The sequence below is a fragment of the Labrus bergylta genome, chromosome 16 (assembly GCF_963930695.1).
Source record: "Labrus bergylta chromosome 16, fLabBer1.1, whole genome shotgun sequence".
Classification (NCBI taxonomy): Eukaryota; Metazoa; Chordata; class Actinopteri; order Labriformes; family Labridae; genus Labrus; species Labrus bergylta.
The window spans coordinates 25,529,716-25,555,905 of NC_089210.1; the positions used below are offsets into that span (position 1 = coordinate 25,529,716).

At 42.9% G+C, this 26,190-nt stretch overlaps 1 protein-coding gene across 1 annotated transcript in view; it reads right to left on the reverse strand.

The window, feature by feature from the left end:
• notch3 (notch receptor 3) overlaps window positions 1-23,902 on the reverse strand; it is a 28,213-nt gene extending 4,311 nt beyond the window's left edge. The window contains exons 1-30 of the mRNA XM_065964493.1: window positions 23,645-23,902; window positions 22,443-22,515; window positions 12,175-12,317; window positions 11,740-12,075; window positions 10,848-10,970; window positions 10,525-10,758; window positions 10,275-10,430; window positions 9,965-10,150; window positions 8,796-8,909; window positions 7,650-7,763; window positions 6,420-6,653; window positions 6,128-6,238; window positions 5,829-6,021; window positions 5,587-5,732; window positions 5,054-5,287; window positions 4,774-4,926; window positions 4,381-4,609; window positions 4,051-4,252; window positions 3,780-3,936; window positions 3,493-3,677; window positions 3,247-3,379; window positions 2,878-3,135; window positions 2,662-2,774; window positions 2,016-2,545; window positions 1,589-1,915; window positions 1,346-1,494; window positions 1,031-1,256; window positions 844-934; window positions 516-684; window positions 115-419 (exon numbers count right to left, since the gene is read on the reverse strand). Coding sequence (XP_065820565.1) covers window positions 115-419; window positions 516-684; window positions 844-934; window positions 1,031-1,256; window positions 1,346-1,494; window positions 1,589-1,915; window positions 2,016-2,545; window positions 2,662-2,774; window positions 2,878-3,135; window positions 3,247-3,379; window positions 3,493-3,677; window positions 3,780-3,936; window positions 4,051-4,252; window positions 4,381-4,609; window positions 4,774-4,926; window positions 5,054-5,287; window positions 5,587-5,732; window positions 5,829-6,021; window positions 6,128-6,238; window positions 6,420-6,653; window positions 7,650-7,763; window positions 8,796-8,909; window positions 9,965-10,150; window positions 10,275-10,430; window positions 10,525-10,758; window positions 10,848-10,970; window positions 11,740-12,075; window positions 12,175-12,317; window positions 22,443-22,515; window positions 23,645-23,705 — 5,685 coding nt within the window. The 5' untranslated portion in view covers window positions 23,706-23,902. The remainder of the gene's footprint in view (window positions 1-114; window positions 420-515; window positions 685-843; window positions 935-1,030; window positions 1,257-1,345; window positions 1,495-1,588; window positions 1,916-2,015; window positions 2,546-2,661; window positions 2,775-2,877; window positions 3,136-3,246; window positions 3,380-3,492; window positions 3,678-3,779; window positions 3,937-4,050; window positions 4,253-4,380; window positions 4,610-4,773; window positions 4,927-5,053; window positions 5,288-5,586; window positions 5,733-5,828; window positions 6,022-6,127; window positions 6,239-6,419; window positions 6,654-7,649; window positions 7,764-8,795; window positions 8,910-9,964; window positions 10,151-10,274; window positions 10,431-10,524; window positions 10,759-10,847; window positions 10,971-11,739; window positions 12,076-12,174; window positions 12,318-22,442; window positions 22,516-23,644) is intronic.
• Window positions 23,903-26,190: the final 2,288 nt, after the last annotated feature.

A 26,190-nucleotide genomic window follows, 5' to 3' on the forward strand; every position in this document is an offset into this window, starting at 1 on the left:
GGAAAGGTTGGGTTTGACATTTTGATTAATACATGCTCAAATGTGTTATAAATTGTAATTTTTTTCCACTGATATGGACATTAAACAATATATGATGATGTTTTTTTTTTTTACCTGGAAGACACCCTGTGCATCAGCAGCCACTGCAGCATGAAGTGGTGATCGTCCTGTGTTGTCCTGAGCATTAGCATCTGCCCCAGCATCCAATAGCCTTTTAGCAGCATCAGCACGAGCATATCGGGCGGCCAGGTGAAGCGCTGTCTCACCTGTGCGGTCTGTTTGGGCAGCAAGTGACGCTCCCTGGTAGATCAGGTCAGATATGATGTTGGCTGAACATTCCTCGCTTTCCTCCTCTTCTGTGATCTCAGGCTCTAAGCCGCCTCCACAGAATGATGCCAGCATCAGTGGTGTGAAACCATCTAGTAGGAAATTAAAACAGACATGTCTTAGTTTAATGTCCAATTAAGTGCACAACTATAAAAATCATATTAACCATATTAAGAAAATCATCCCACCTGGGCCTCTGACGTTAACATCCATGCAATCGCTTTCAAACTCTCCCTGAGGCGGTGTCAGGGCCATGGTGGGAGGCACACGGATGTCTGCAGCAGCAAGGTGATGCTGCGTCCACTGCCTGCTGTCCACTGCATCTTCACTGTCTGAGAGCATACTGGGCTCCTCAACCTGAAGTCAAAGAACCAGAGAACTTAAGATCATCTTGTTGTGAAATTTACACACAGTCTTACTTTCGTTTGTATTTGGAAATGATGTTCGTAAATGATTTGGAAATATTTCATACTCATATATATACATATATATATATATATAGGTTGTGCTACTGACCTTTAGCCTTTTTGCCTCAGGGCAGTCTGAATCCATCCACTGGTCACTGTGGTCTCCAAGAAGGGATTCCTCAACAGTTTTTGTCATGTGTCTATTTGAAGATGAGTACGTTAAAAAAAAAGCTAGCACAAGAAAGCAAATTCATCATTCATTTGAAATAAACAACATCAACACATTTGTAACTTACTTCATTCCCAGAGCATCCTGTCCGACGGGTTCCCTGCGGTTCTTGTTGCTACTGGGCTCCTTCTTAAGGAAAAAGCCCTCAGGGAACCATAGGGTACTGTGTTCTCTCTTTCTGCGGGCAATCAACATGCCTATCACAAGGATGACAAAAACGAAGAGAGACGCTATCCCAACCAACATCAGTTTGCCCCATTCAGGGATGAAGACGTCATGTGGTAACTTTTCGCCTGTGGTGGGAAGACAACATAGTTAACACACATCCTACAGTTATAAAGCAACGTAGTTCACTCTGTGTTCTCCATGTTTTCCTACTCACCACGGGCTTCTTTGAGGGGATAAGGGAAGCGGAGCATTTCGACAGCGGACAGGGCTCCCAGGTAGTCCGCAGCACTGTCTGCTGTAGGGAAACAGTTGTCATGGTCCTGAGAGCACAGACGGTTGTCTATTTCCAGGTACACTATAGAGCTACAGGAATAGAAGAAAGGCAAGTGTTTAGTGTTGTGAAAAAACTTAAGAAAAAAAGATTTCGGCTTTTATGTTTACTGTATTCTTTACTGACCCAATGACCTCCTGTTGAGGCTGCAGCTCACGCTTGAGGCGTGCCTCTCGGCGAGTATAGGGGCGGATCATGGCTTCTCCATTGCGGTCGAGACGGAAGCGCAGTGTTGTGTGTAGGATGGCACTTAATTTCTGCAGAAAAGCTGTGCTGGTGCGGAGAAGCTCCTCTGGAGGCAGTAGGACCACCAAAACTAAAGAACCGTCAGCAATGTCTTCTGGAACATTTTTTGCACAATCCAAGCCATCCCAGCCACACTCCTCTGAGTTACAGCCCTGGTCACATCGTCCATCGGCATAGTGGTCAATACAGTAAGTTTCATATATTGGACTGGAGAAGACACAAATAGAAAGATTAGCCAACATTTCTCAGATTTCTGAGCATTGTACATTCAAGGATGATCCTGTTTAAAGTTTAAGAGGAAACTCACTTGCAAACTTTTTCCTTGTTTCTGCAGTCAAAGTTGTCGTACAGACAGTCAGCATTGTTGCAGGATTCATCACACTGGCTGTTGTTGAAGACACGCCAGCAGCGAGGGTCTGCACAACTGGCCCATGGGTTGACAGCCAGAGAACAGTCACCACCGTCCCAGCGACAAGCGAATGTGTTGCATTCCTTGTCACAAACCCCATCATTGGCTTTGCTGTGACAGTCTGCTAGGGGGCACGAGGGTGTTGAGGGCTCAGAGGATCCGCTGCTCTGCTCGCACCTTTTACCAGTCCAACCACTGGCACACTGGCAGTGGAAGAACGGGAAGCTGGTCTCTTCGGTGCACAACCCTCCATTACGGCAAGGCTGGGAGGAGCAGCCTTCGTTACTGCGATGCTGACACTGGGGCCCACCATAACCATGCAGACAGGTGCAACGCGCCCCCCTTGTGGTAAGTGCACAGCTTCCTCCATTGTAGCAGGACAGCTCGCGACAGGACATGCTTCTTTCACAATTTGGCCCAGTATAACCCTAAAGAAAAACACCAGTTATGCAATGTGGAATCATACTTTCCAAATGCCTACATTAAAAACAGTAAAACAAAAACTACAACATCAAAAAACACCCTAATGTAAATGTCCACTTACAAGTTGACACGTGCAGATGTATCCCATTACTGAGCTGCTGGATACAGAGCAGGCTCCTCCATTCTGACAAGGCTGAGACTCACATACACTGTACCGACTCTGACACCTCCGACCTGAAAACACACATTGATTGTTAAGCTCGACAGTTTACAGATAGTAGTTTTAAACAAGGATAATTCACATTAAGAGGCCAGAGAGAGCCCTGAGCGGTCTAACCTGTGAAGCCAGGCTTGCAGACACATTGGTAGTCATTTGGCAACTGGATGCAGTCAAGACTGTTGGAGGGGCTGCAGGGGTTGGAGAGACACTCATTTATGTCTCCTTCACACCTTTCTCCTGTGAATCCAGGGGGACAATTGCAACGGTATCCACCCACTCTGTCCACACAGGTGCCGTTGTTTAGGCACTTAGGAGGGAAACTGCGTGGCCTCAGGGGTGGAGCACAGTCATCTTCATTGATCTCACAGAGAACACCTTTAAAAGAGAGGATTACTAAGTACAACTTCTGTCATCTTATAGTAACATAGAGTTGAGTCTCTTAAATGATTGAGAGAGGTTTGTTTTGTATATGTGCTGCTTGCATACCTAGTGTGCCTGGAGGGCAGGAGCAGATGTAATGTCCCACTAGATCAATGCAGGTGCCTCCATTTTGGCAAGGATGAGACTGGCACTCGTTGATCTCTATCTCGCAGTTCTGCCCAGTATATCCTGGCATACACTGTGATGATACATATTGCAGTTACAATATCTCCACAAAGATGACACAAGTGAAAACTTACTTCCTCGAAATCTGATAGAGAAGCACATAACATCAACACAGTAAGGACTTACATCACACTGGTAACCTCCAACATATCCCCTGCAGGTGGCGCCATTGCGGCACGGTTTGTCTTCACAGTGGTCCACTTGACTCTCACAGTAGCTTCCCATGTAGTCAGCAGGACATTTACAAAAGTGGGCATTCCCAGTGTTGACACAGTGACCACCATGGTGGCAAAGCTCATCTGTCTGGAGTCCTGTAATAAAAAATAAAATTGGGAAAAAATCAAGTCTAATGACTTACTATACAAATAAAGGCTGAAAGTTCAAATGTCATAATGGAGAAAACATAGAAATACCTCTCTGGCGGGCAGCTGTCTCACAAGAGACTCTTGGGATGTCACAATAACGTCCAGACCAGCCGTTACTACAGTCACAGATGAAGGAAGCATCCTTTTGGCGACAGCGTCCTCCATTTTGGCAAGGAGATGAACGTCTGCACCAGTCTACTGGTGTCTGATAGGCAATAGTGAAATGGAAAAATGTCATTATTTATTTATTAAAAACTAAAGTTATGGGGAGTCAAGAATTAGCAAACGTGTTTAAGAGTCTCCATGAAGGTTTATGTACCTGACAGCGGTTGCCTGTGTAGCCCTTTGGACATGAGCAACGGAAGGACTCCAGAGCATCTTGACAAATGCCTCCGTTGAGGCAGGGCTGGGAGTCACACTCATTGACCTCGTACTGGCAGTGGGAACCAGTGAAGCCTGAACGACAGGTACAGGAGTACCCATTGATTCTATCTGTGCATGTCCCTCCATTAAAGCAAGAACTGTGGACATGAGAGAAAGTACGGATTTGAATTGTATGTAACATTCAGTAGTAATATGGATGAATATATAAACCCCTACACAGCACAATATGAGATATGCTCCATGACTCAAAAATATATGAGCTCACCTTTCAGTGCAATCGGGGATGTTGGTTTCACAGTGGATTCCTGTATAGCCAGGCATACAGGTGCAGGTGTAGGAGTTAACATAGTCTGTGCATGTTCCTCCATTTTTGCAGGGAGAACTCTGGCATTCATTGATCTCTAAAGCACAGCGAGGCCCAGTAAAGCCTGCCAGGCAGCTACAGTGGAAGGAGTTTACACTATCTGTGCAGGAACCTCCACTTAGGCACGGATCTGATGACACAAAAGGAGAAAAACACTTTGGTAAAGTACTGTAAACGCACATAAGATACCTTATAGATACCCAGAGGAGATATTTGGTTGTTGGATATGGTTGTTTGTTTGACAGTAATAGACAGTCTCAAGATTTAAGCATGCTAAGTTTCAAGACCACTTACTTGGGGCACAGTCGTCGATGTCTGTTTCACAGGTTAGCCCAGTGTATCCAGCTCGACAAGAGCACACAAAGCCTCCACGTGTGTTAGCACATGTCCCACGGTTTTTGCAGGGGTTTGAGATGCATTCGTTCACATCAATGTTACACATCTGACCTGAAGTAGGTAGAGAGGGGTACAATAATATTAGACTGAATCTAAGAATCGGTAATGTAAGGGCTTTTGTAAGGCTCCAGACAGATTATTTTACAATACTGAGATTCCAAGTACAACATTTCCTTACCTTGCCACCCTTGCTGGCAGTTACATTGATATCCCAAGTAGTCTGGTGTGTGTTTGCAAATGGCATGATTGGCACAGGGGTTAGGGGAGCAGGGGGTAAGGACCTCAGCACATGTGGGTCCATTGTAGGGCAGTTCGCAGAGACAGGTGAAACTTGCCACACCATCCACACAGGTACCCTTGTTCAGACAGGGGCTTGATGCACATTCGTTGATGTTCACCTGGCAGAGGTTACCTGTTGGAGGGAGAAAAACAAGAATAGAAATACATTACAGAACTGAATTTTCTTGCCAAGTCTGAGGCTTGTTTTGACGCTAGTGCATATATCTGCATATTATTAGTACACCACTAGGGGGAGTTACATGATTGATCTAAACAGCAGATGGAAACTACAGAAAGAATGATTTGATGACACAGTCTGTAAGATACTTTTTATGTATAATTACAATGCAGGCTTGTGGTGTATATTTAAGTTTATATATCTGTATTGTATATGTTGAGGCTGATGTTACTTTGAGTTGTGCACCCCCATACCTCTGAAACCTTGACGACACTTGCAGGTGAAGCCATTGAGCTGGTCAATGCATGTGCCAGCATTCTGGCAGGGACTTGGCAAACAATCGTTTCTATCAAGGTCACAGTTCTTTCCAACCCATCCAGGCTCACAGTCACAGCGGTAACTGCAAATACAGAGGTTCAGTCATGATTCAGAAGTTTGCCATTTATAACACTGACCCATGTGCATCACTATGATCTTAAGTTGTAACAGTTCATACCCGTTGATGTCATCCCTGCATGAGCCATGGACGCAAGGGCTGCTGCCACACTCATCCACCTGGGAGTAACAGTACGGCGGCTTAAAGCCCTCTGGACACTGGCAGTGAAATCCATTCTCTTCATCTACACATGTACCCCCATTTCTACAGGGGCTAGATGCACACTCGTCTATTTCCACATTACATTTGGGACCTGGCAGGACAGATGCAAGACAAAATCAAAATGTGCAACATTTTCGATGAGGATTCTTTTTTTTTTTTTATCTCTTATTTGCAGTTTAATTTTCAGAGGGTCTTACCAGTAAAGCCAGGTTTGCAAACACAATCATAGCGGTTGATGCCATCCTTGCAGATGCCATAGTCACATGGGTTACTGGCACAATCATCAAAGTTTATCTCACAGTTTGTGCCTGGGTTGACAAAAAAACGTTTTCGTGTTAGATCTTTTGTTATCATTCTTGAAAGCAACTTCATTTTCAGTGTGTGCTTACAACAAGATTAATCTTACAGACGTAGTAAATGTTGGCTTTTTAAAAATGTCTATCTAAAAGGCTATAATGTGAATGTCCGATTGTTTGGTTTTTGTCTTACCTGAGGTCCCATGCTGGCACTGGCAGATGTACTTGTTAACCAAGTCCACACACTTGCCTCCATTCTGACAAGGGTTGCTGTGGCATTCATTGAGCTGGTTCTCACAGCGATAACCTGTATAGCCAGCGTCACAGTTACAGGTGTAGCTGGCAATGCCGTCTATACAAGTACCATGGTGGCATGGATCAGGCTGACAGTTATTGATATTACTCTCACAGAGGGTCCCTTCATAACCTAAGGAGAGGGGGAGATAAATGGAAATAGGTGTTAAAGCACTTATCAAGTCATCTGAAGTAGCATTTGGTGCCTGATAACCTGTTGTTGAATTTTCAAACGAAAAATGCTTTTCTTCATGGTTTTCCTTCTAAATCTAATCCCTTTGTGTTCCCTTTTCCCTATAAGCCATTAGTCATGAAACTGCCCTTTTTTCCTAAACATACATGGTTTTGTTAGACTTTCTCCCTTTGCCTGTTTTGGTTTATAAAATCTTCAATGGCTTTGGGTTGTGATCATTGTGGTTGCCATGTAAACAGTTTTTGTGTTCTGGGAAAGTAAGTTTGGGTTTGTGTAGTGTGTGTAGTGCAGTGCTGAGTCTGGTAAAGCAGTAAAGAAGGGCCCTACATAGGCCCCCAGTCCTGCTTTTGTTCTCAGTGGCAGAAGGAACAATAGACTGCACAACGTCAAACAGGGCCACTTCACTTAACAGAAGGGGCCCACAAACACAGGGAATACCAAGCAGCTGGCTACTGAAACAATGGAGCAGGCTATTTCATAGGCATAGATCCACACAAACATGTTAAATATCGATGTGTAAATAGAGACAGTTTTTACATCCAGCCTAAGTAACAAAGTTTACGATAGCTCACTGAATCCTGACTTTTTTTCAAACATGAAAATGACTGAATATGAGGGAATGAAAGTGAAGACAAAGCATAAGGTGGTTTTGTCTGTGGGGGTTTAAAAGATGAACAGATGTCGGGGTGATGACCAAGACTCAGTTCTTGGTAACTGCTGGTCGTCAGTGACCCCATGATCCTTAATGCTGATGAGGGAAAGTGGGATTAGGGGCCTCAAGGCAGTCAGCATGGCCAGCAGACATCCAGAGAAATAGCTGACCCCTCAAAACACTCAACACAGCCTAACAAGTGGTTAGACATCATCTGCTCTTCTGCCTGGGAAGAAATCTCTAACAACTATTGATTGACAACTATTAGGTAGAGAAGCCCTTACCTTCAGCACAGCGGCACTCAAACCCATTGGGCCGGTCATAGCATTTTGCTCCATTCTGGCAGGGTGTGCTAGCGCACTCATCTATGTCGATCTGACACATGGTGCCAGTAAACCCTGGGACATACAAACATAGAGGTGAAGGGTCAGAAAGAAGTCCAGTGGAAGGGTCCATGCTTAGGTCAGAGGGCAGTTCTGTCCCTTCTAAGAAGGGCAGAGGTCTAGGATAGGTTAGTGACTCTGGGCTAAGGTTGGGTTTAGGAGCATCTTGACTGGTTAAAAATGCATCATCTGTGCACTTGGGCCGATGCTGAGATGACCACTAACATAATCCAATATAAAGGCTGTGACCTTGAAAAGTTTTGGATTTATGTTGTTCATAGAAGGTGGATTTGAAAATATATTCATAAACTACAAATATGATATAATATTGAATTACTTCTGTTCTGTTATTATTATTATTATTATTATTATTATTGTTATCATCATTATTATTTGTAGTAATACTGAAGATCTGTAACTTGAATAGCCTGAGAAACTGTGCAGGCTGGAAATAAGTGGGCACAGTGCCCAGACAGGGGTGAATTGGTGCATTGGTAGCACACTGCTCAGTTGATTAACAGTGTCAAGATAGTCTGTGTGTTGGTGCTTTGGCTGCAAATGGGGGAGGGGGCAGGGGAGAGGAGACAGTGGGATTGTTTTCTCTTTTAGGAAGCCCCCACCCCTTCCTGCATCAGCACCACCGACTCAAAAGCGAGATGGGGGGTGGAGGGGAGACGTCTGTCCCAGATGTAAATTGCGGACCTGGAAAAGAATCTCATTAACAGGACTGCTGTTCCCCACCATCACCACGGCAGGGTGAGGGAGACTGCTGTCCCTTCCACATTCCACAGAGGAGGGGGGCGAGGGTCACAAAAGTGTCTTTGTTCTGGCGAAAGTAGAAGATAGGCAGCCTTTTGGTTCTGTCCTCTATATGAGTGGAGGTTCTGCACACTAGCAGGCAGACATAGCAAGGCTGACCCTCCCTCGTCTGGAGTTTGGGACATTTAAACTTTGCTTTTTGTTCTCACTGCTGCTGCCACTGAGTTGGAGTTGTTACAATAGATAGAAATAAACATATGAAACAATAAGGGTCAGTGAAAATCTCACCTGGCTGGCAGGTGCATGTGAAGCCATTGACCATGTCCCGACAGATGCCATCGTTCACACATGGGTTGCTCTCGCAGTCATCTACATCAATCTCACAGTAAGTCCCCATGTAGCCTGGAAGACAGAAGTTCAAAGTGAATTCAAATACATTTTGCAGTTCAAGTAGACTCCCTATGTTGAGTTTTTATGCAGGGGTATGTCAGTTCAAGGCCCACATGGAGTCCATGTAATTGTTTGTGCTCTTTGTGAGGGGGTACGGAACTGTGGGAAACTTTTCTAAGATGGGCCAGTGGTCTCCGCTGATCTGCAGCATGGAGTAAAAAGAACATCTCCAGTGTTCCCACTCTACTGACCTGAAATCACCACACACTACTGTCCGTGGAGCATTTCCTCTCCATGGGTAATTCCCCCATTCACCAGTTGCATGTTATGCACTTTGTGTGAGTAAACTATGTAAGGCTTCGTCATTGATGTGAAACAGAGTGTGGATCAGTGGGCTGCCCCTGGGGAGAGGCTAGCGTAGATTCAGAAATAATCAGCAGCTCCACATGAGCCTTGCCAGGCTGGCTGACGATGAGGAGGGTGAAGAGGAAGAGCCTGTCTCTGAAAATTAAGGGGGAGGGGTAGAGGCTCTGGGAAAAGGCCTCTTTCCCTCTCTGTGTGTATGAGGGGTGCAAAGTGGAGCACAGAGGGGCCCTATTGTTCTGCTCCATTCCCACCACTCCACTACTCATTAGTATTCACTGCACACTCCTCCCCCTTACTGCTGGCCCTCTCTCACTTCCAGTCCTATAGACCAAACTCCCAGCTCTAATTTGTATAGTTCCCCCAACCCCAGGATGCACGTAGGACTGTGCGTGAGAGTTTCACTGTGTTTTGTCACTCAGTGTCCAAACCACCATTTAGTCCAAAGTAATACCCTGTCTGGCTGTATAGTACTCTGAGAGTAGAGCACTGCCTCAATGCCGCCACATCAATGGCGATATATTGCATAACAGTCTACACTGACAATTAGTATGGCAACATAGAATATTAAGATTAGAAGGTCAAGTTTATATATTTTGTTTTTCTACTTTTCTACTGGTTTATGCTGTATCATGTCAAAAGCATGGGGCTGAACAGAGTACTTCTCTATGGTTTTATGGGCATACAATACAACCTAATGTTACCTGGCATGCAGATGCATGTGAATTCTCCAATACGATCCAGGCAAGTGGCATCATTTTGGCAGGGCATGGAAAGGCATTCGTTGATGTCGATCTCGCAACGCGGGCCGGCATATCCACGACCGCATTGACACTGAAAGGATCCCTCTGTGTTCACACATTTTCCAAAATGCTCACATGGGTTGGCACCTGCATGAAAAAGTTTGGAGTTTGGAATCACTAAATGAAACACGCTCAAGGATAAAGCGGACCATATGAGCATATGATCCCTTCACTAAGAATTGTAAAAAACAAAAACAAAAAACAGACGTACCTATTGAACACTCATCCATGTCCTGGTTGCAGGCACCGCCAACAAAGCCAGCAGGACATGTACAAATTGCGCGCCCGTTAAGTGGGTTGGTGTCACACACTGCCCCCTCATTGCAGGGGTTACTTACACATGCATCGTCAAGGTGGCACAACAAACCTGTTAAGAGGCAAAACAAAGACATATGCAAGGTTTAATTATTTAGCTGTTAGGACAAATAGGAGCACAGGTGCCATTTAGCAAACCCACTTACCGGTCTTTCCCACAGGACACTCGCAGAAGAAAGACGCTACACGGTCGTGGCAGGTGGCACCATTAAAGCAAACAGCTATGGCACAATCATCAATGTTTTCACTGCAGTCATCTCCGGTCCAACCATTAACACAGACACAGGTATGACCACCGATGGTGTTAAAGCAAGTTCCACCATTGTGGCAGGCATTTGGTTGCATGAGACACTCGTTGACATCCTCAGCACAATATTGCCCTGGTGTGAGAGACAAAATATTGGCTCAGACATACTCAATATTGTTATATTAATAAATATATTTAAAATGTTGGTTAATAGAGCTTTACCTGTCCATTCTGGTGAACACTGGCAATTATAGGTGTTGACTCCATCTACACAAATTCCTCCATTCATACACTTGTGACCTGGACAGTCGTCAACATTATTCTCACAGTTGTGTCCCTCAAAGCCTGAAACAGATGGAGAAGGACAGAGTTATGACACACAGACACAGTAACACACAAACACTGAAAGTTTATTAAACACCCAGTGGTCCCCCTGGTTCCGGCCTCTAAGCATTTCCAAGTGTAACCTTGAGTCATATTTCCCACACTGGAGGAGGTGCAGGGCAATGTGGGCAGTAAAAAGGTTCAGAGGGTGTCTGAATGTTTACATCTTCCTATGATGGTTTCCACACGATGCCAGCAAACAGCCATGACTCCTGTCTGCTTGAGAGGTCCACACTCCCCTCAGTGTTTGCTTGTTTTATAATCTCTCACAGTTTCAATGACTTCCTCTCTGGCAAGAGATATTTCCTGTCAACTCCCCAGTGGGAAACCAGAAGGCCCATAAACTAAATTCCTTCTGTTGTGAACACAGCACAGTGCTCCAGAGTGCCGGCAGACTACTACTCCAACTCTCCCTCCATCCCATCTCCCATCTGTAGCTATTAATAGCAGACAGGAAGCTGACCTGGGAGAGAGGAGTGAATCACAGCTACAACACTAACAGCTACGTCATCAGGCTGGGAAATCTGTCTTTCTGAAGCACTGCTTGGGGCCTGGGAAAACAGTAGGCCTGAACTTTGACACTTAAGATGTTTTTCTGTGTGGATATGTGTGTGTGTGTGTGTGTGTGTGTGTGTGTGTGTGTGTGTGTGTGTGTGTGTGTGTGTGTGTGTGTGTGTGTGTGTGTGTGTGTTTGCACATGTTCTATTATGCTGATAGACAGCTATCTTACCTGGAAGGCAAGCACACTCATAGGAATGGTCACTGGTCTGTCGACAGGTGCCCCCATTAAGGCACTGAGATGGGGCACATGGTAGAGTGGACACCTCACATGTGCGCCCACTGTATCCAGGTTGGCACTGGCAGCGGAAGGACCCATGGGTGTTAATGCAGAGCCCACCATTGAGGCACGCGCCTGGCTTGCGGCACTCATCAATGTCATTGCGGCAGTTCTTTCCCTGGAAGCCAGGTGGGCAGGAACAGTTGTAGTGGTTATTCCAATTGGCACAACGTGCCCCATTGGCACATGGACTCGTGGCACAGGCATCAATGAGGGAGCAGTCTTGGCCTGGGGATTAAATGTGAATTGTGTTTGGTTAATCTAAGAACTTTCATTCTCCCTTCTCAGATATGACCTTTGAATCAAAACCAATCGCAAAATACATACCTCTGAACCCTCTCTGGCACACACAGGTGTATTGTGGGATACCATTGACCACCTGGCTCTTGCAAGCTGCTCCGTTCAGACATGGGGATCGATGACAGGGATCCAGTTGCTGACAGAGAGGACCAATGAATCCAGGGCGACATCTAATAAAAAAAATTCATGCAAAGGAACACATTAATACACAAACACACACATAAAACACACATTAGGATGTCTTTGGGTCCAAATAGGTCAAAAACTGACAAGCCAGGCAACTAAGACCGAGCTGTAACAATCAAAGTCCAATGCAGCCCTATTTTCCTCATGTTTTGGAGTTTACAATCAGGGCACAATGACACCTTGGCAAGGCCTTCCGTCTGACTCATTCTTTGGCTTGAGTAATGATTTTATGCCCTTAACTGAATCTGTACTAACACAGCTTACCCCATAAAGTCTAATCATGTTTTGCGCTGTTCATGGAATAAGACACTAACACACAAACAAGATAGCTCTAAGATGTGAAGATGTAAGGACACCATCTCTCTTTTTCTTATTGGTTTCATAAAGCACATACTCTGTAATTTCCAGATGGAAAGCCAAACTTTTATCCATGTCAGATTACATTCTTTGACCGTTACACTTTTCCCCACTTCAACTCTTATTCTGTTCTCATATTTAAAGGAACACACCCAGAAACAGCAGTCTGGAAAATTAACAACTGCCATAAATACAGTCATGAGAAAAATGAGGACTACACACAGCAAACATGAAGCAAATGGAAGAAGCAGCTCTGGTGTTGGAATGAAAGAACACATCCTTCTCCCAGTATGTATACTAAAAGAAAAGCTCATTAACTTGATGAAACACTAACAGCTTGCATATGCAGAATGTTTTTTAGCCAAGTTTTTCTGTGTTCAGTTTCACTTGTTCTGACAGAACAGTTTTTAAATTGATCAACACAGCTGCCAACACAGGTCATATAATGGCTCATATTTTACTTGTGCTGTCGTGTGTGAGAACATATATATATATATAATGTACACCTTTCTACACTGGGAAGATTTTGTGTCAGATGGACCTAACTTGCTCCAAGAAAAAGTTGCAATAAACAGATAAACAGGGCTACATATTTCCCTGTGGAGATGTCCTATGAGAGCTTAGACAAGGTTTTCACTTACGAAGGGGTCCACTGTGAGCTGTAACTCTACACCCACAGTGGAGCCCTTGACTGGATACAAGCCCCCCTCTTCAAACAGGCTGTTTGATGCTGATGACAAGGCAGCGATGACGAGGTTTGGCCTGCCCTTGGGCACTTTCTTTCTCATGGAGAGGAACCCCAGGGCAAGTTATTAAACAAAGTTAGGAAAGACAGTTTGAAGTTGAGCCTCATTTCACATACATTTGGAAGAATAATTCACTCTTTTTCATGCAATAAGGGGTACAGCTTAGCAGTTAAAACACTGGTAATGGCCAATACCTAAACCAAAGGTATCACAAATAAGACAAACAACATAATTTATTGGACCCCTAGACATTTCCCAGCTTGTAAAGTTTTTAAAGTTAAAAAGCCCATGTTTCAATTTTATAGTGAATCTGAGAGTTGATAAATCAGCAGTGGAACTAGTTGTTAAAAGAGTTTTCACAGTTTTTGAAGCTACTCTTCTTCCAACGACACTTCCCCCCACGAACGCAAGCTTAACCCCCCTCCCAAGCCCTGAAAGGTCAGATGTCAGAGGTCCCCCGTCTAATTGTGATGATAATGTTACTCAGGCTGCAGGGCGTGGGGTGGGGCTGCTCTGCAGGAGAGAATGTCACCCGAAGGTAGAATTGTTGAGAGTGGGACCAAAAGGAAAAGACAGTGGTCTGGTCCATAAAGAATGTCATGTCATATTTCCTGTAATCCCTCGTCCCTTGCTCTGAAAACAGTATGTTCACACATTAGTGCGTTCCTTGTTGCCCTAGCAACCTCATAGATGAACAAGCAAGCCAAACACTCACCCAATCATCTGTCCCCAACCCCCACCCTTGGTCCCCATGGCTATTTGTCATGGCTTGGCTGGGTTTATTTAGAGGCAAATTAACTATGTCTGGAATCTCGGGTGCCACTAAAAAATTGAACACTATGTGGCACACAGAGAAGCTTTGGAAGGACAGAGAAAAAAGTTGCGTATTGAGCTGAAATCACCACAAAGGCTGGCAGTCAAAACCTTGAGCAACTCTATACTGTGGGGATTTGCTAGGTGTTGAAAGCATAAGGACAACAGTCTAAACATACTGTTTTCTGACTACAATTCCAACTTCCTGCATAATTAGTTCCACAAAGTAGTGTGTGTCCAAATGCATGTTTTTTTCTTGCACTTAAGGGACTAAAACACGAAGAGTGTTGATAATGTTGGAAAGAATGAGATCAAACTGCAATTTATTTTTTCAGTGTTTGCTAGTGTAAATGTGTTTGTGCTTATTTGTGAGTGATATGACGCTGGTATGCCTGATAAATGATTTGTCCTTCCCTTTAAATGCACACTAAATTGAGCAGGCAAAACACACATTCTTTTGTCTCATTGCCAAAATGTGACTCCCACATTACACAAAAGTTGAGTGCTATCAGTGAAAAGAGACTGTTGGAAACATGCATATTTGTCTTTATGAACCTTACGAGTCTCCTTATCAGGCTCTTTACAACCTTGTGAATTCCGCCGCCTCTGGGAAAAGCATGATAGGAACTGTGCCTTGACTGGGCCCAGCCTTTTTAGTAAAGGATGTGAAGGGCAGGTGCAGTCTGCTGTTGTGCAACGGGCCCCTGAGTCATATTTAGTGAATACTGACTTTTGACCTCTGAGGAAGAGAGTGCAGCAGATGAGGAGGAGGTCTTTGAGTGCAGCAGAGGGATGGCAAAAGAGGGTAATCTCTTTGTGTCAACACATATGAGGACTTCTGCCAGCTGCATCCTCTGCACCATGCATCTGTCCACATCTGTCAGTGCACCTCTAGATGTAGGCAACCATTTTCCTGCCAGACTTTAAGCCAAAACAACTGTGTTGTTTCTCTCATGAGACAATCCCAGTAACCAACACATGCAGTCACACACTGAAGCCATTTCACAGCACTCAAGAAATGTGGCCATACTTCACAAACACATGCACTTATAATTCATTTAACTTTAGAAATCATTACACAATGGCACCACTGAAACACAGCAGTCATGCAACAATCACTACAAGCCAAACACATGTAAAAAGAAACTTACAATCAGTGCCAGCCTCTGAGGAGGGATAATATTGTGAATGCATGAAAGACAAGATCCAGAGAGAAATTATAGAAGATGCCAGAAAAAGACAAAAATTGACATTTATATGGAGAAGAGTGCAAATAACTCAGATATGACATTCCAGCAGTGTTTTGTGATTTCTCCTTTTTGCAGCAACAGGTATGGAAGTGTTCTGACTAAAACTATTTGATTTAACTGACTGACTTTTGTCACCTGTAACACAATTCCAGTTTTCCTGCTTTCTGGGTCACTGATGCAGGGTAACCTGAGCTCATCCTTTCCTAAACAATAGGAGCTACTCTGCCAGAGGTCAAAGGGTGGCTCACCTGTGAACAAAGAGGCTGTAATCTCTGACACGGTTCATACACACAGTCATGCTCCACAAAGAAACACAAGAAAGGGTACTCCAATCATAGAGGGTATTTCCTGAGGCTAATGGTGGGGAAGAGCAACAATAAAAGGACTAACATCATTTTACTCAGAGCAAGATTTCAAGTGCTGTGTTGCATGACAAGAGCAAATGGAAGATTTTAAAAATCTTTTGAACCTGGGGTTATGAGAAAAAAAAATTATTGGTCTGTGGGAAACCTCTTACAGCACTGCCTCTTCCCCCAAACCCCTCCTTCCAAAAGCAAGCAGGAATCAGCTCTACCCCTTTATGTGAGTCCATACTGACACCATACTGCCAACCAGAGCCCATCCACATCCCCCTCCTTCCAACAGCCTCCTCTGCTCTGCTCTCCTCAGCTTGGCTCTCCCTTTCTCAGCAAAGAGCCAGATTGGGGGTTGGGGAGCGTTTTGTGGCCCAAATAAAAGAGCTAAAGTAGTCAGAACTCCTTTGTATGAAGTGTTGGGGGGGAGCAGTGACCCAAACAGCTAGTCTTTCAGGCCTGGGCTTACACGGACGAACAGGCCTAGGCTGTAGCCTGGCAACAGTAACCCATGGTGAGGGAGAGCTAGACTGGGAAAAAGGGGGTGTTGGGAGACAGGGTTTCATAAGGACAGTTGGAGGTCTTCAGAGGACTGATTGCCTACATATGCAGGTAGAAATGAGCAATTTGACCAGTTCAGTATGGTAATTAAGTAAGGTTATGTCTTATAGTTTAAAAATCCATTTTTCATGTAGGCTACTTAGAAAATCGATGAGGTGTTGAAAAATCTACAAGTGGGTTTTTTTAGGAGCACCCCTGGAGCATGAATATTAAACACGTGAAGAACAGAACATTTAACTTCCTCTGGAGGGAAAACAGCATTAGATCATCTTATATAAAATACAAAGATTTACATATAAAAGAACATAAATCAAAAATCCAGTGAGAAATGCTCAGTGCTTCTGCACCAAGAGAAACAATGACTCAGTTATTATGAAAAGAACCATCAAACCAACAAACCAATTTTGCCTCAATTCTCAACAGAAATCTGGCAGAATACTGCTCTTCATTTTTTAAATAGCAACACATTTGCCCATAACCACATTGCATGAATCCCAGGGACGAGGGCTGTCAAAGCATTCTCCACTGAACTTCACCACATAAACCCCACCCAACCACCTAAACTGAAACAGATTCCCTTTAACTTTGAAACTGAAATTTAAACGACCCCATACCCAACGTAGCATGAAAGATTAAATAAAACAGCTTTGCTCTTGTATTGTCTTCAGTTTGCCTTGATGTTAAAAAAATATATATTTTAGACTCTTCAAATGGCCTGCGTTGCTTTTAATTTCTCAGTTGACAACACGACATAACAGCATCTGAAGAAAAACTTGAAATTAACAGAAACAGTTTCAGAGATTGGCTTAGACTGCAGACTTTTGCATGCTAACAGTCCTGAAAGAATGCAACTTGTTTAAGGAGCACTGGCAAAGGTTTTAAGTGATGGCAGGAGACTCCATTATCTTAATTGCCGTCCACAGCCACAATGGAGAGTAAAAGTAAAATGTTAAAGAAGGGTGAGTGTCAGTCCCACTTGATGAAACACTTAGCGAAAGTATAACACAATACTTTATAAATTATAGCTTCACATTCTAGTTTTGTTTCCATGTGGCTAAGTATTTAAGACCCCGAAACACAAGATAAATGAAACAAGGATAATTAAACATTGGCCAAGTGCTGCCTGGGCAAGATTTCAAGTGCACCTCATGGAAAAGTCAATGTCTTTTCCTGAATCATTTAATTATGGACCCATCCCTTCCTCTTCCAAAGGGGAGGGAGAGACGAGGGAAATTTTGCTGGCAGACCTCAGTTATTCCAATCAGGCCTTCTTCAGAAGTCATCGTCGTATGCGTAAGAACAACATTCAGGGGATGAGACTTTATAGATATGTTTAAACAAGACTGTGGCTGGTTCAATTGCTCAGCAAGTGGGCAAGAGGACACCATATTACAAACTGATCCTGCTGCTTTGCAGGTGACATGTGATGTGAATTGATGAAATTGGAATAGTACTGTAAGGCGATTGGTTGCTAAACATAGAAGCATGTGTGCCATCAGTGTGATTGTGGTGTGAATGGGTGAATGACATCTGTAGTGTAAAAAGTGCCTAAAGTAGTCAGAAAACGAAAAAAGTGCTTTACAAGTCTGTTTAGCACACAAATTTAGTTCATTAATACATTAAACTCAAATGGAATATAAATATAAAATCACTATTTTAGTTTTGTTGAATTGTGACATCAGAGTATGAACCCAATTTTTCATTTGTAAGTATGAAAGTTCAAATAAAAAAATGATGAAACAACTGCAGTCATGTAGTGTAAAGGCTGAGTGAAACAAAATGAGCCAAAAGATGGGAAAGTTGAGGAGCATGGAGGCACCGGCACACTCAGTAAGCTCCTTAAGCCATTCTGATAAGTCAGGATGTGCGTAGCAAGGAGGTCAGAAGGCACCACTTCCTGTGATGGAGCCTGGGAACCACAGCTCCCAGTCACCACTCATAACCCATAAAGAAGAAGGGACAACAAATCCAAACCTTCTTCCCAATGATGGTGACGGAATTCATTTAATATTGGTTAATCCACCTTTCTTCTATTAGGTCGGTTTTAACCACACTGGGACTGTAAAAGTTCACTTACTTTCTTTTATAATGACAATGGCTCAATCTTCCTGTCAGAACATCATGAGTGACAAGGGTTATGTGGCCTCACAAAATTGCAAAGTAACTAATTGCAAATCAAACAAGTTGTTCCAAACATCCCCTTTTCAATGAGACAAGGCTGACAGTATTGTTAAAGGCATTCCTGAGGGGGCTACCAGGGTGAATGGATGGGAGGTACGGACAATAACCTGAACGCACCAGAGGGACAGGAGGAATCTTACTAAGCATTCCTTTCTAATCCACCGTAAAGATGCCAAAGAAAACACTAGCCCTGAGGTGCTCTGAACTAAGCCAACAATATAATCTGTCTCTTCGCTACGGTCTGTCAGTAAATATGTGCATTGGCATATTTCCACTTCATTGTGAAGTGTTTTCCTTGACAATGCAGTTTTCAACTGTTTTTGACAATTTAGCTTGCAGGTGCTACATTTCCCACTTTGAAAGGTTGGTTCAGACAAATGTAATCTTCATAATAAAAGAAGATAAAGAAAATGTGACTTAAACACAGCTACAGTTTTTTCTATTTTCTAAAAATGGGATAGAGTCTAAAAATATGAAGATTTTAAAAGAAAGCGTGCTGCTCCACACTTTATGGACTGTCTGCTTCCCATCAAACTCTCTTTTTTCATGCTTGAGGAGACTGGGAGTTGATACAGGGACATGACAAAACACTCACAATTTATGTGCTAACTCTGCTACTGAGGTCCAGGGCAACATATTTATATTATAAAGGGAACCACTGGATCCATCCACAGAGAAGCTGTGATTTTATTTCCATTCAGTTTAGAGGATATGAGAGGAAGGGGAATTGACCATAATCTGAGATTTTGCCACTGTGTTAAGAGACAGAGGCTGAGGATGAGCTCCTAGGGCTGAGACAACATGCATATAAAAAAAAAGAGTGGACCTGTTTGACGCTGCAGTGTGAGAGAGGCAACATGTGCTAGAGGGACTGTGAGCTACCGGCTTCATTCCTCCACAAGCTTGTCTCTCACAGTATGGGGGCGGCTGACTGCTCAATGGCAGCACCTGGCCCTATGCTTCCCCTTTGTCAAGATCTGACTTCACTGGATTACCATCACAACATCCACCAGCTGTCCTCTACGCAGCCCCCCTTGCCCTCCCCTTCTCCTTCCCAGCCTCCATATACCAATTCCCTACCCCCAATCCCTCCAGCTGGATCCCCTCTGAATGACATCCTCTCAATCTGCCTAATTATCCGTCCTCCAGCGACGTGGCCCTCTCTAACAGGGTGAAGCTGAGGGACAAGACATCATGACTGCACACCTAAAAAACCACACTCCCTGTGACACTATCAACCTTCAGTGTCAAGTTCAAAACTCTGGGCCACAGTGCAACATTATTTTGAATTTGTTTTACACCCAAAGTTTATGTTGGTAAGAGCGAACTTCCGCCAGAGCATTTATCCTTATCAAACTCCTCTTACTGACAATCCCCAAAAGAAAAATGTATGACACTTTCAGTATGCCTATTTGAGGTATTTCCCCTTTCCACACAAGCCCATGGTTTGCGACTGCAGTTACACATTTCTTAAAATCATCTCAGACTCTGATGAGGATACAGTGGTCGTTACATTTGTGCATGCATATCTATATTATGTTCAGTTCAGGAACAACAACAACCCTATGCACAGTGCATAGTATGTCTAACTATGTTTGTAATCATATGGTGATTCATTAACGGCTGACTAACTGTTGCAGCATTTATCTATTGCAGTTTAGGCTGGTAACAAGGTGATGAGAACAGGTGAGAATGAAAATGTTAATTAAATATAAAGAATTAACTGTTTTTGAATTTACAGAAACCAGTAAAATGTTGATACAAAGTTTGTTCAGCTGAAAAGTTTACCAAAGAAAGGTTTCTTGCATGTCATAGAGTATAGTATCATAACTGTGTTTGCCAACATGTTAGAGGATATATCAGTATTTGGGACAGTAACAATGGTAGCTGCCACAGTATTAATGTCACCTGAGAAGGTCCTTGCTAGAAGAGAAAATAAAATAACACTGTGGTTGGATAAGCAGGAATAGAGGAACACTCTCTGTACACAACAATGTGTGTATTTCTGTGGAACAGCGGACATTTCAAGCAAGGTTGTTTTCTCCTGGTTCTCCAAATTCCTTTCAAATGCCAAAACGTGTATCTGTGTCTGCATTTTGTTTCTGTCTCTCGACTCTCTATTTGCCTCACATTGCTGTGGCCTTTCTTCTCTACCTCCCTACGCCCAGTTCGTATGGTGCCGGGTTACAGGCAGGTATCTGGTAGAAGAAAGGATCTTTTCTGCTGTTTTGGATCTCCTGTTTCTGTAGGCTCCCGGGAGAAGGGGTGGGGTGGCTCCACCACTCACCTCTGTCTACGACTGATCTGACCACTCTCATGTGGCCACGCTCCGCTTCACTGCTCTGCCCTGCTAAGGGACTCGTTCTACATGGTGTGGTATATTTGATGTCCCCTTTCCGTTAGCACTCCTTTCTTTTGCACTTTTAACTGCTTCTTTTTCTTGGCTCTGAACCAACCAGGGGCGAACATGTGCCGAAGCCCTACACCACTAACATATGTACACATACATGTACACAACAAAACACACTGAAGCAACAGGGCACATTAATGGAGTCTCTGAGTAGCCTACAACATCCCCTTTAATGTAATGACAACAGATCTTCAGATGAAGGTACACACTAGGCTGAGTATTGAGAGTGTTGTGTCGATTTTTACAACGAGCAGGCAAGTGCATATTCTGTGTGGGGTTGGAAATAAATGATTTGCTCAGAAATTTTTAAGATACGCTGAAAAAGATTATACATTATACATTTACTAACTTCCCAACACTAACCCATCATGCATCCAGCTAATGATTGAAAAAATGTGGGTGGTGGTTACCTGTCCAGCATGCAGCTGAGTTACACATTTGCTAATGTTTAATGGTATTGGCTACTATTTGCAGAATTATCACTTTGGAGACAATGAATTTACTTTTATGTTTAAAAAATGACATGCACATAGCATTGCTAGTGGAAGGTAATCCATGATGTTGGCCCAACTTTGACCCGTGCAGCATTGTAAACTGCAAACAACTCCAATAAAATAATAAATTCCCAGTGTTGGAGGGAAGCAGCTGGCTCCAAGAACTTTTTGTTCGACCAAGGACTGTATCTCCTCCTCTATCTTAACACTCAGGCATGTTTCCCTAGCTAAAGGGGTTTTAAAAGGATGAATGACCCCGGGGCAAGACACTGTAGCCTATTTAAGTTGACCATTGTAATGGGAGCCCACACAACCCCCCGCCAAAATTTGAAAAACAAAGGCCTTATCACTGTCAGAAGATGTGAAGCCTGAAAAATGCCCAGGAAGCCTGAAAAATGCAGGAAATGAAGACAATTCCTCAAAAAAGTGTTTTCAAAGCCTTAACATTAATCCTCCTTCTCAGTAAAAGTAAAATACAAAGCTAGGACTTTTGGAGAAAAAGTAATGTGAAAACTGAAAAAATGGGAGAAAATATTTTCCCATGCCATGTCTAACATAACGCTGTGATTTATGTCTGACAAAGCTTTTGTAACAGGTGCAAGAGATGATGTGGCATGCAGCCAAACATGTTGAGGCTCGTTGATTATCATCTACACTGGCCCAGATCAATTTCTCCTGTCTTTCACCATTTTGCTGTGATTGTGTAAATGAACAGCCAACGGGATATAAACATTAAAAAATAAAGAGGGTATAGCACCTTGATTGTTTCAGACTAAGTATCAACCTGTGAAATAATTTATCCTCTGAACTTTAGAAGAAACAACAGAAAAACAACTGCCAGTGTAATTCCATTAACACACACTGTCGACATGTTTTGTTTGAATGCCTTTCAAACGCTGAAAGGAAACTCTGGCACACAGCTCTTAGAACATATTTACACTTACATGCATCGAGATGGTGAATCTAAGCATGTCCCCCCATTTTCACAAGGTCTGTATTTATCCGTGCAACGGAATCCTGTGGGAAATTAAGACAATAGTTAGATACCAAGAAAACTGACATTATTTGAAGCCATCCACTTTAATCTTAAATGAAACAAGCTGCAAATTCCAGAAAAAAATATTCCTTATAGGATTACTAATTTTGGAACTCTCTGTAGAAAATTATGGTAATAGAAAATAGGAGATGAACCTTTCAACTGATTTCAAGCATGTCTGTCCAGATGGCAGGCCTTTGCCACTTGTAGCATCAAGCAGACTCACCATGGTATGTTTGTTATTTGCTCATAATCTAGTTTGTTAGAGATAGCCAACATACTCACATAACGAGATTGTTTCTGCTTGCAAGACAGTTGTCTTTGTGGATTTATTCACAATATTTTAGAGTCATTGTTCAAGGGCTCCCAGGGAGAAGAATATTCAGTTGTTTAAAGGTCTTTGTTCAAAAGGGAGGGGGTTACACCGACTCATCACTCTCTGTTTAAGCCCAAACATGTTAACCCCTTCTTCCACATACAATGGATTCAATTTTGGACACATATCAATTATAACATCACTGTATGAGGCTAAACTCCTCAGACCAACTTTTAAAATTGTGCTTCCACACTTTAGGTTGAGATTGGAACAGGAGAACAAAATTGAGAAGAGGCTGAAGGAGCAGCCAGTCTCCAACAAAAGAGAGCCAACCAATGCAGAAAGATGCTGTCTTTTCTTTTGAACATAAAACACTCTAAACAAACATCAAGTGAAGGTTTTAATTTTCTTCATGGAGCAGTGTGACAGAGATTTATTCACAGAAACTCCAGTGTGAGATGATTGAAGGCTATTTGTCTTTGGTAGTTTACGTTACATTTTGCAAGTCGCCTATCTTTTGCGCTGCCAGCAGAGCTTTGGAAAAGTTTGTAGACAATTCTTGTGTATTCTTATTGTAAATTCTTATGTAAGCATATCACTTGTAAATATAAAGATTAAAAACAATTGAAGAAGTGAAGAAAAAATAATATTGCTCGTTGTGGCAGAATGTAGTCAATAGCAGTTATTAGCAACCTTACAAAGGATGCGCTGTCCAGACATGTCCAGTTTACATATGAACATATAGCACAGCAGTAGCCGTGTAATGTTTGATCAAATTAATTAACAAGGCTTACCTTCGCAGTGGTGCATAAACAATAAAAATGAAAAAATAATCCATGGAATATTCCCTTCCATTTCGGTGGGAAAGTTTCCAGCGTTTCAAGTCGCTCTTTTAGTAGAAATACATCCTTTTTTTAAATTCACATAAAAATAAAGGCTCCAAAATCGATGGGGATTTTTTCATATAGTCAGCCGAAAAGCGTAATTCCAATCCCGTTATACCTCCGCAGCTCGGCCACGGCTGCTGTGATTCTTGGTTAACCTCCTGAAACTTTTGAAAAAGTTTCTCTTCCCGATCTGTCCCAGCGTCTACTGAACTCCGCCCCTCTCTCTCTCTCTCTCTCTCTCTCTCTCTCTCCCTCTCTCTATCTCTCTCCCTCTCTCTCTCTCTCTTTCTCTCGCTCACCCCTACGCGAGATAGTCCGTTCCCAGCATTAAGTTCCTTTGAGACTTTTACGCACCGACCCCCCCCCACCCCACACACACACACACACACACACACACACACACACACACACACACCAAAGGGGAATTGTTCAATTTACTTTATGTACAATTTTTACTTTAATTGAGAGAATGGCATTAGGAAAATACATGTATTGGTTAGAGTGTTACAAATTGTTACAAATTCCACAAATTGGAAAAATCAGTTCTACAAGTGAAAGAAACATAAAGAAAGAAAGGGCTATAAAAGTGGGCTATATGTAAAATCTTTGGTTTTCATGAGAACTTTTGCTTTTATTCTGTGAATCATGAAGGATGAGAGGTCTGTTATGATACAAACCGCTCTCTGAAGGTTGGGAAAATCTTGGGGGGGATAATGCACAATATACTCAGTCATTTTGATTTTGTTGTTTTTGTTTATTTTGTAGACTGGTTTTCACCAATTTAATCGTAAGTCATGTGAGCTGAAATTGTTTTTGGAATGTACTGCAGAGCTTTGACATGCTGACACACTGACACATGGATTATCCCTTCAAAACAATATTTACATTAGTGTTGCATTTGTAAAAAAAATAGACGAGGAATACTAGCTAAAGAAAAAGCAGCTTCTGCATTATGGTAATTGACTGGAATGTGTCCAGTCCTGTATAAGCCTTCTTGTTTGTTTGTATGTTTACAGTTAATGAGTTGCAGATAAGAGGGTGTGAGAAGTGTTTACATGATAGTAGAGAGTGCAGCCATTCCTGTTATCCCACATCCTAAGCTGCAGTCCTGCTCTATCAGCCAGCACCACTCAGCCAATAGAAATGGACCCATTTTCTGCAGCCGGTGTATAGTGCCTTAGTTGTTCTGTGGCAGAGAGCGGAGCCGGTCGCTTACAGAGACAATAGCCTTGATTTGAATCATAAAAGGAGTCCGGCATTATGACACAGTTTCTCTCTGCAGGGGAGGGCAGCACACTAATATGCAAGAACACTGCCCCTGCAACACCGTCTCCCCCTTTCCATCACAATATTCCTTCTCCTGGCCTTGAATAAATTACAGGCATGGGTAGGGCCATGAATGTAGCCGGCTGGTTTGGAGTGAGGTTCGTTAGTGCATGTGACGTCATCTATAGGGGTTAGTGAAAAGAGCTTGTTAGCCTCACAGACACCTGCTTAATTTGGCACCCACAGTGTGATGAAAGTTTGGAAGTGCAAAGTTTTCAATAGCTGGATTCAGCTTTTAGTGCGCATTGACATGATTAGTTAGTCCTATATTTTTCCATGAGGTTTGGATGTTACTGCAACTATTTGAAAATCCTCAACCAAACATTCAAACTTTTTGTGGGCTTCCATCCAAATTCAAATGTGTGAATGTTGTTGTCTTGTACTACAGCAACAAGTGAACGTTTTAAAAGGGCAAGGATGGGAGGTGTAATAGAGTTTATGTTTACCACAAGTAGCTGTAACAAGTTGTTTTGTTTTTCCGTCTGGCTGTGAAATATGTTTTTCACCCGTGGGGAAGTAGTGCAGCACTCCCAGCTCAATCAGGCAGGTGTTGGCAGTGTTTTGACTGGCTTCCAGTTGGACGAGATCCCTGGGAGAGACTTCTCACTTTGTTCAGGGGACAGACAGTTGTATTTACTGTACGTTGCTATCTTGGCACTCAGAGTCTCCAAATGCCTCCTGTGTCTCCTCAGAAGATCTGAAGGCCATGATCATTCCCTGAAAATCAGATACTGATGTCATGTCTGACAATGTGTTCACTGCAAAATGATCCCAAACTGAGGCTGTTATCAATCAACAACCTTTTGCAATAAAACTGCTCAAAGAAAGTGTTTTTAATCTGACTTTATTAAACGTTATCATGGAGATAGTAGATGTGTGTATCTTCCTGTTTGTTGAAGAGCCCAGAGTAATCAACATAATATCACTTAAAAAAAGAACTCAGTACAACGAAAAAGGAATAAACTAATTCAATTATTAGAAGTCTTCTGTCTTGATTGAATTTGTCTTAGTTTGAGAGGATTAAAATCTGCGCCGCTTGACTCCAGAAAATGAAGAGCCAATGAGAAAATTCCAGTTTGTCCTCTTTCTCTCGGATCTCGTTAGTGGAAGTGATTGCTCCAGCGCTT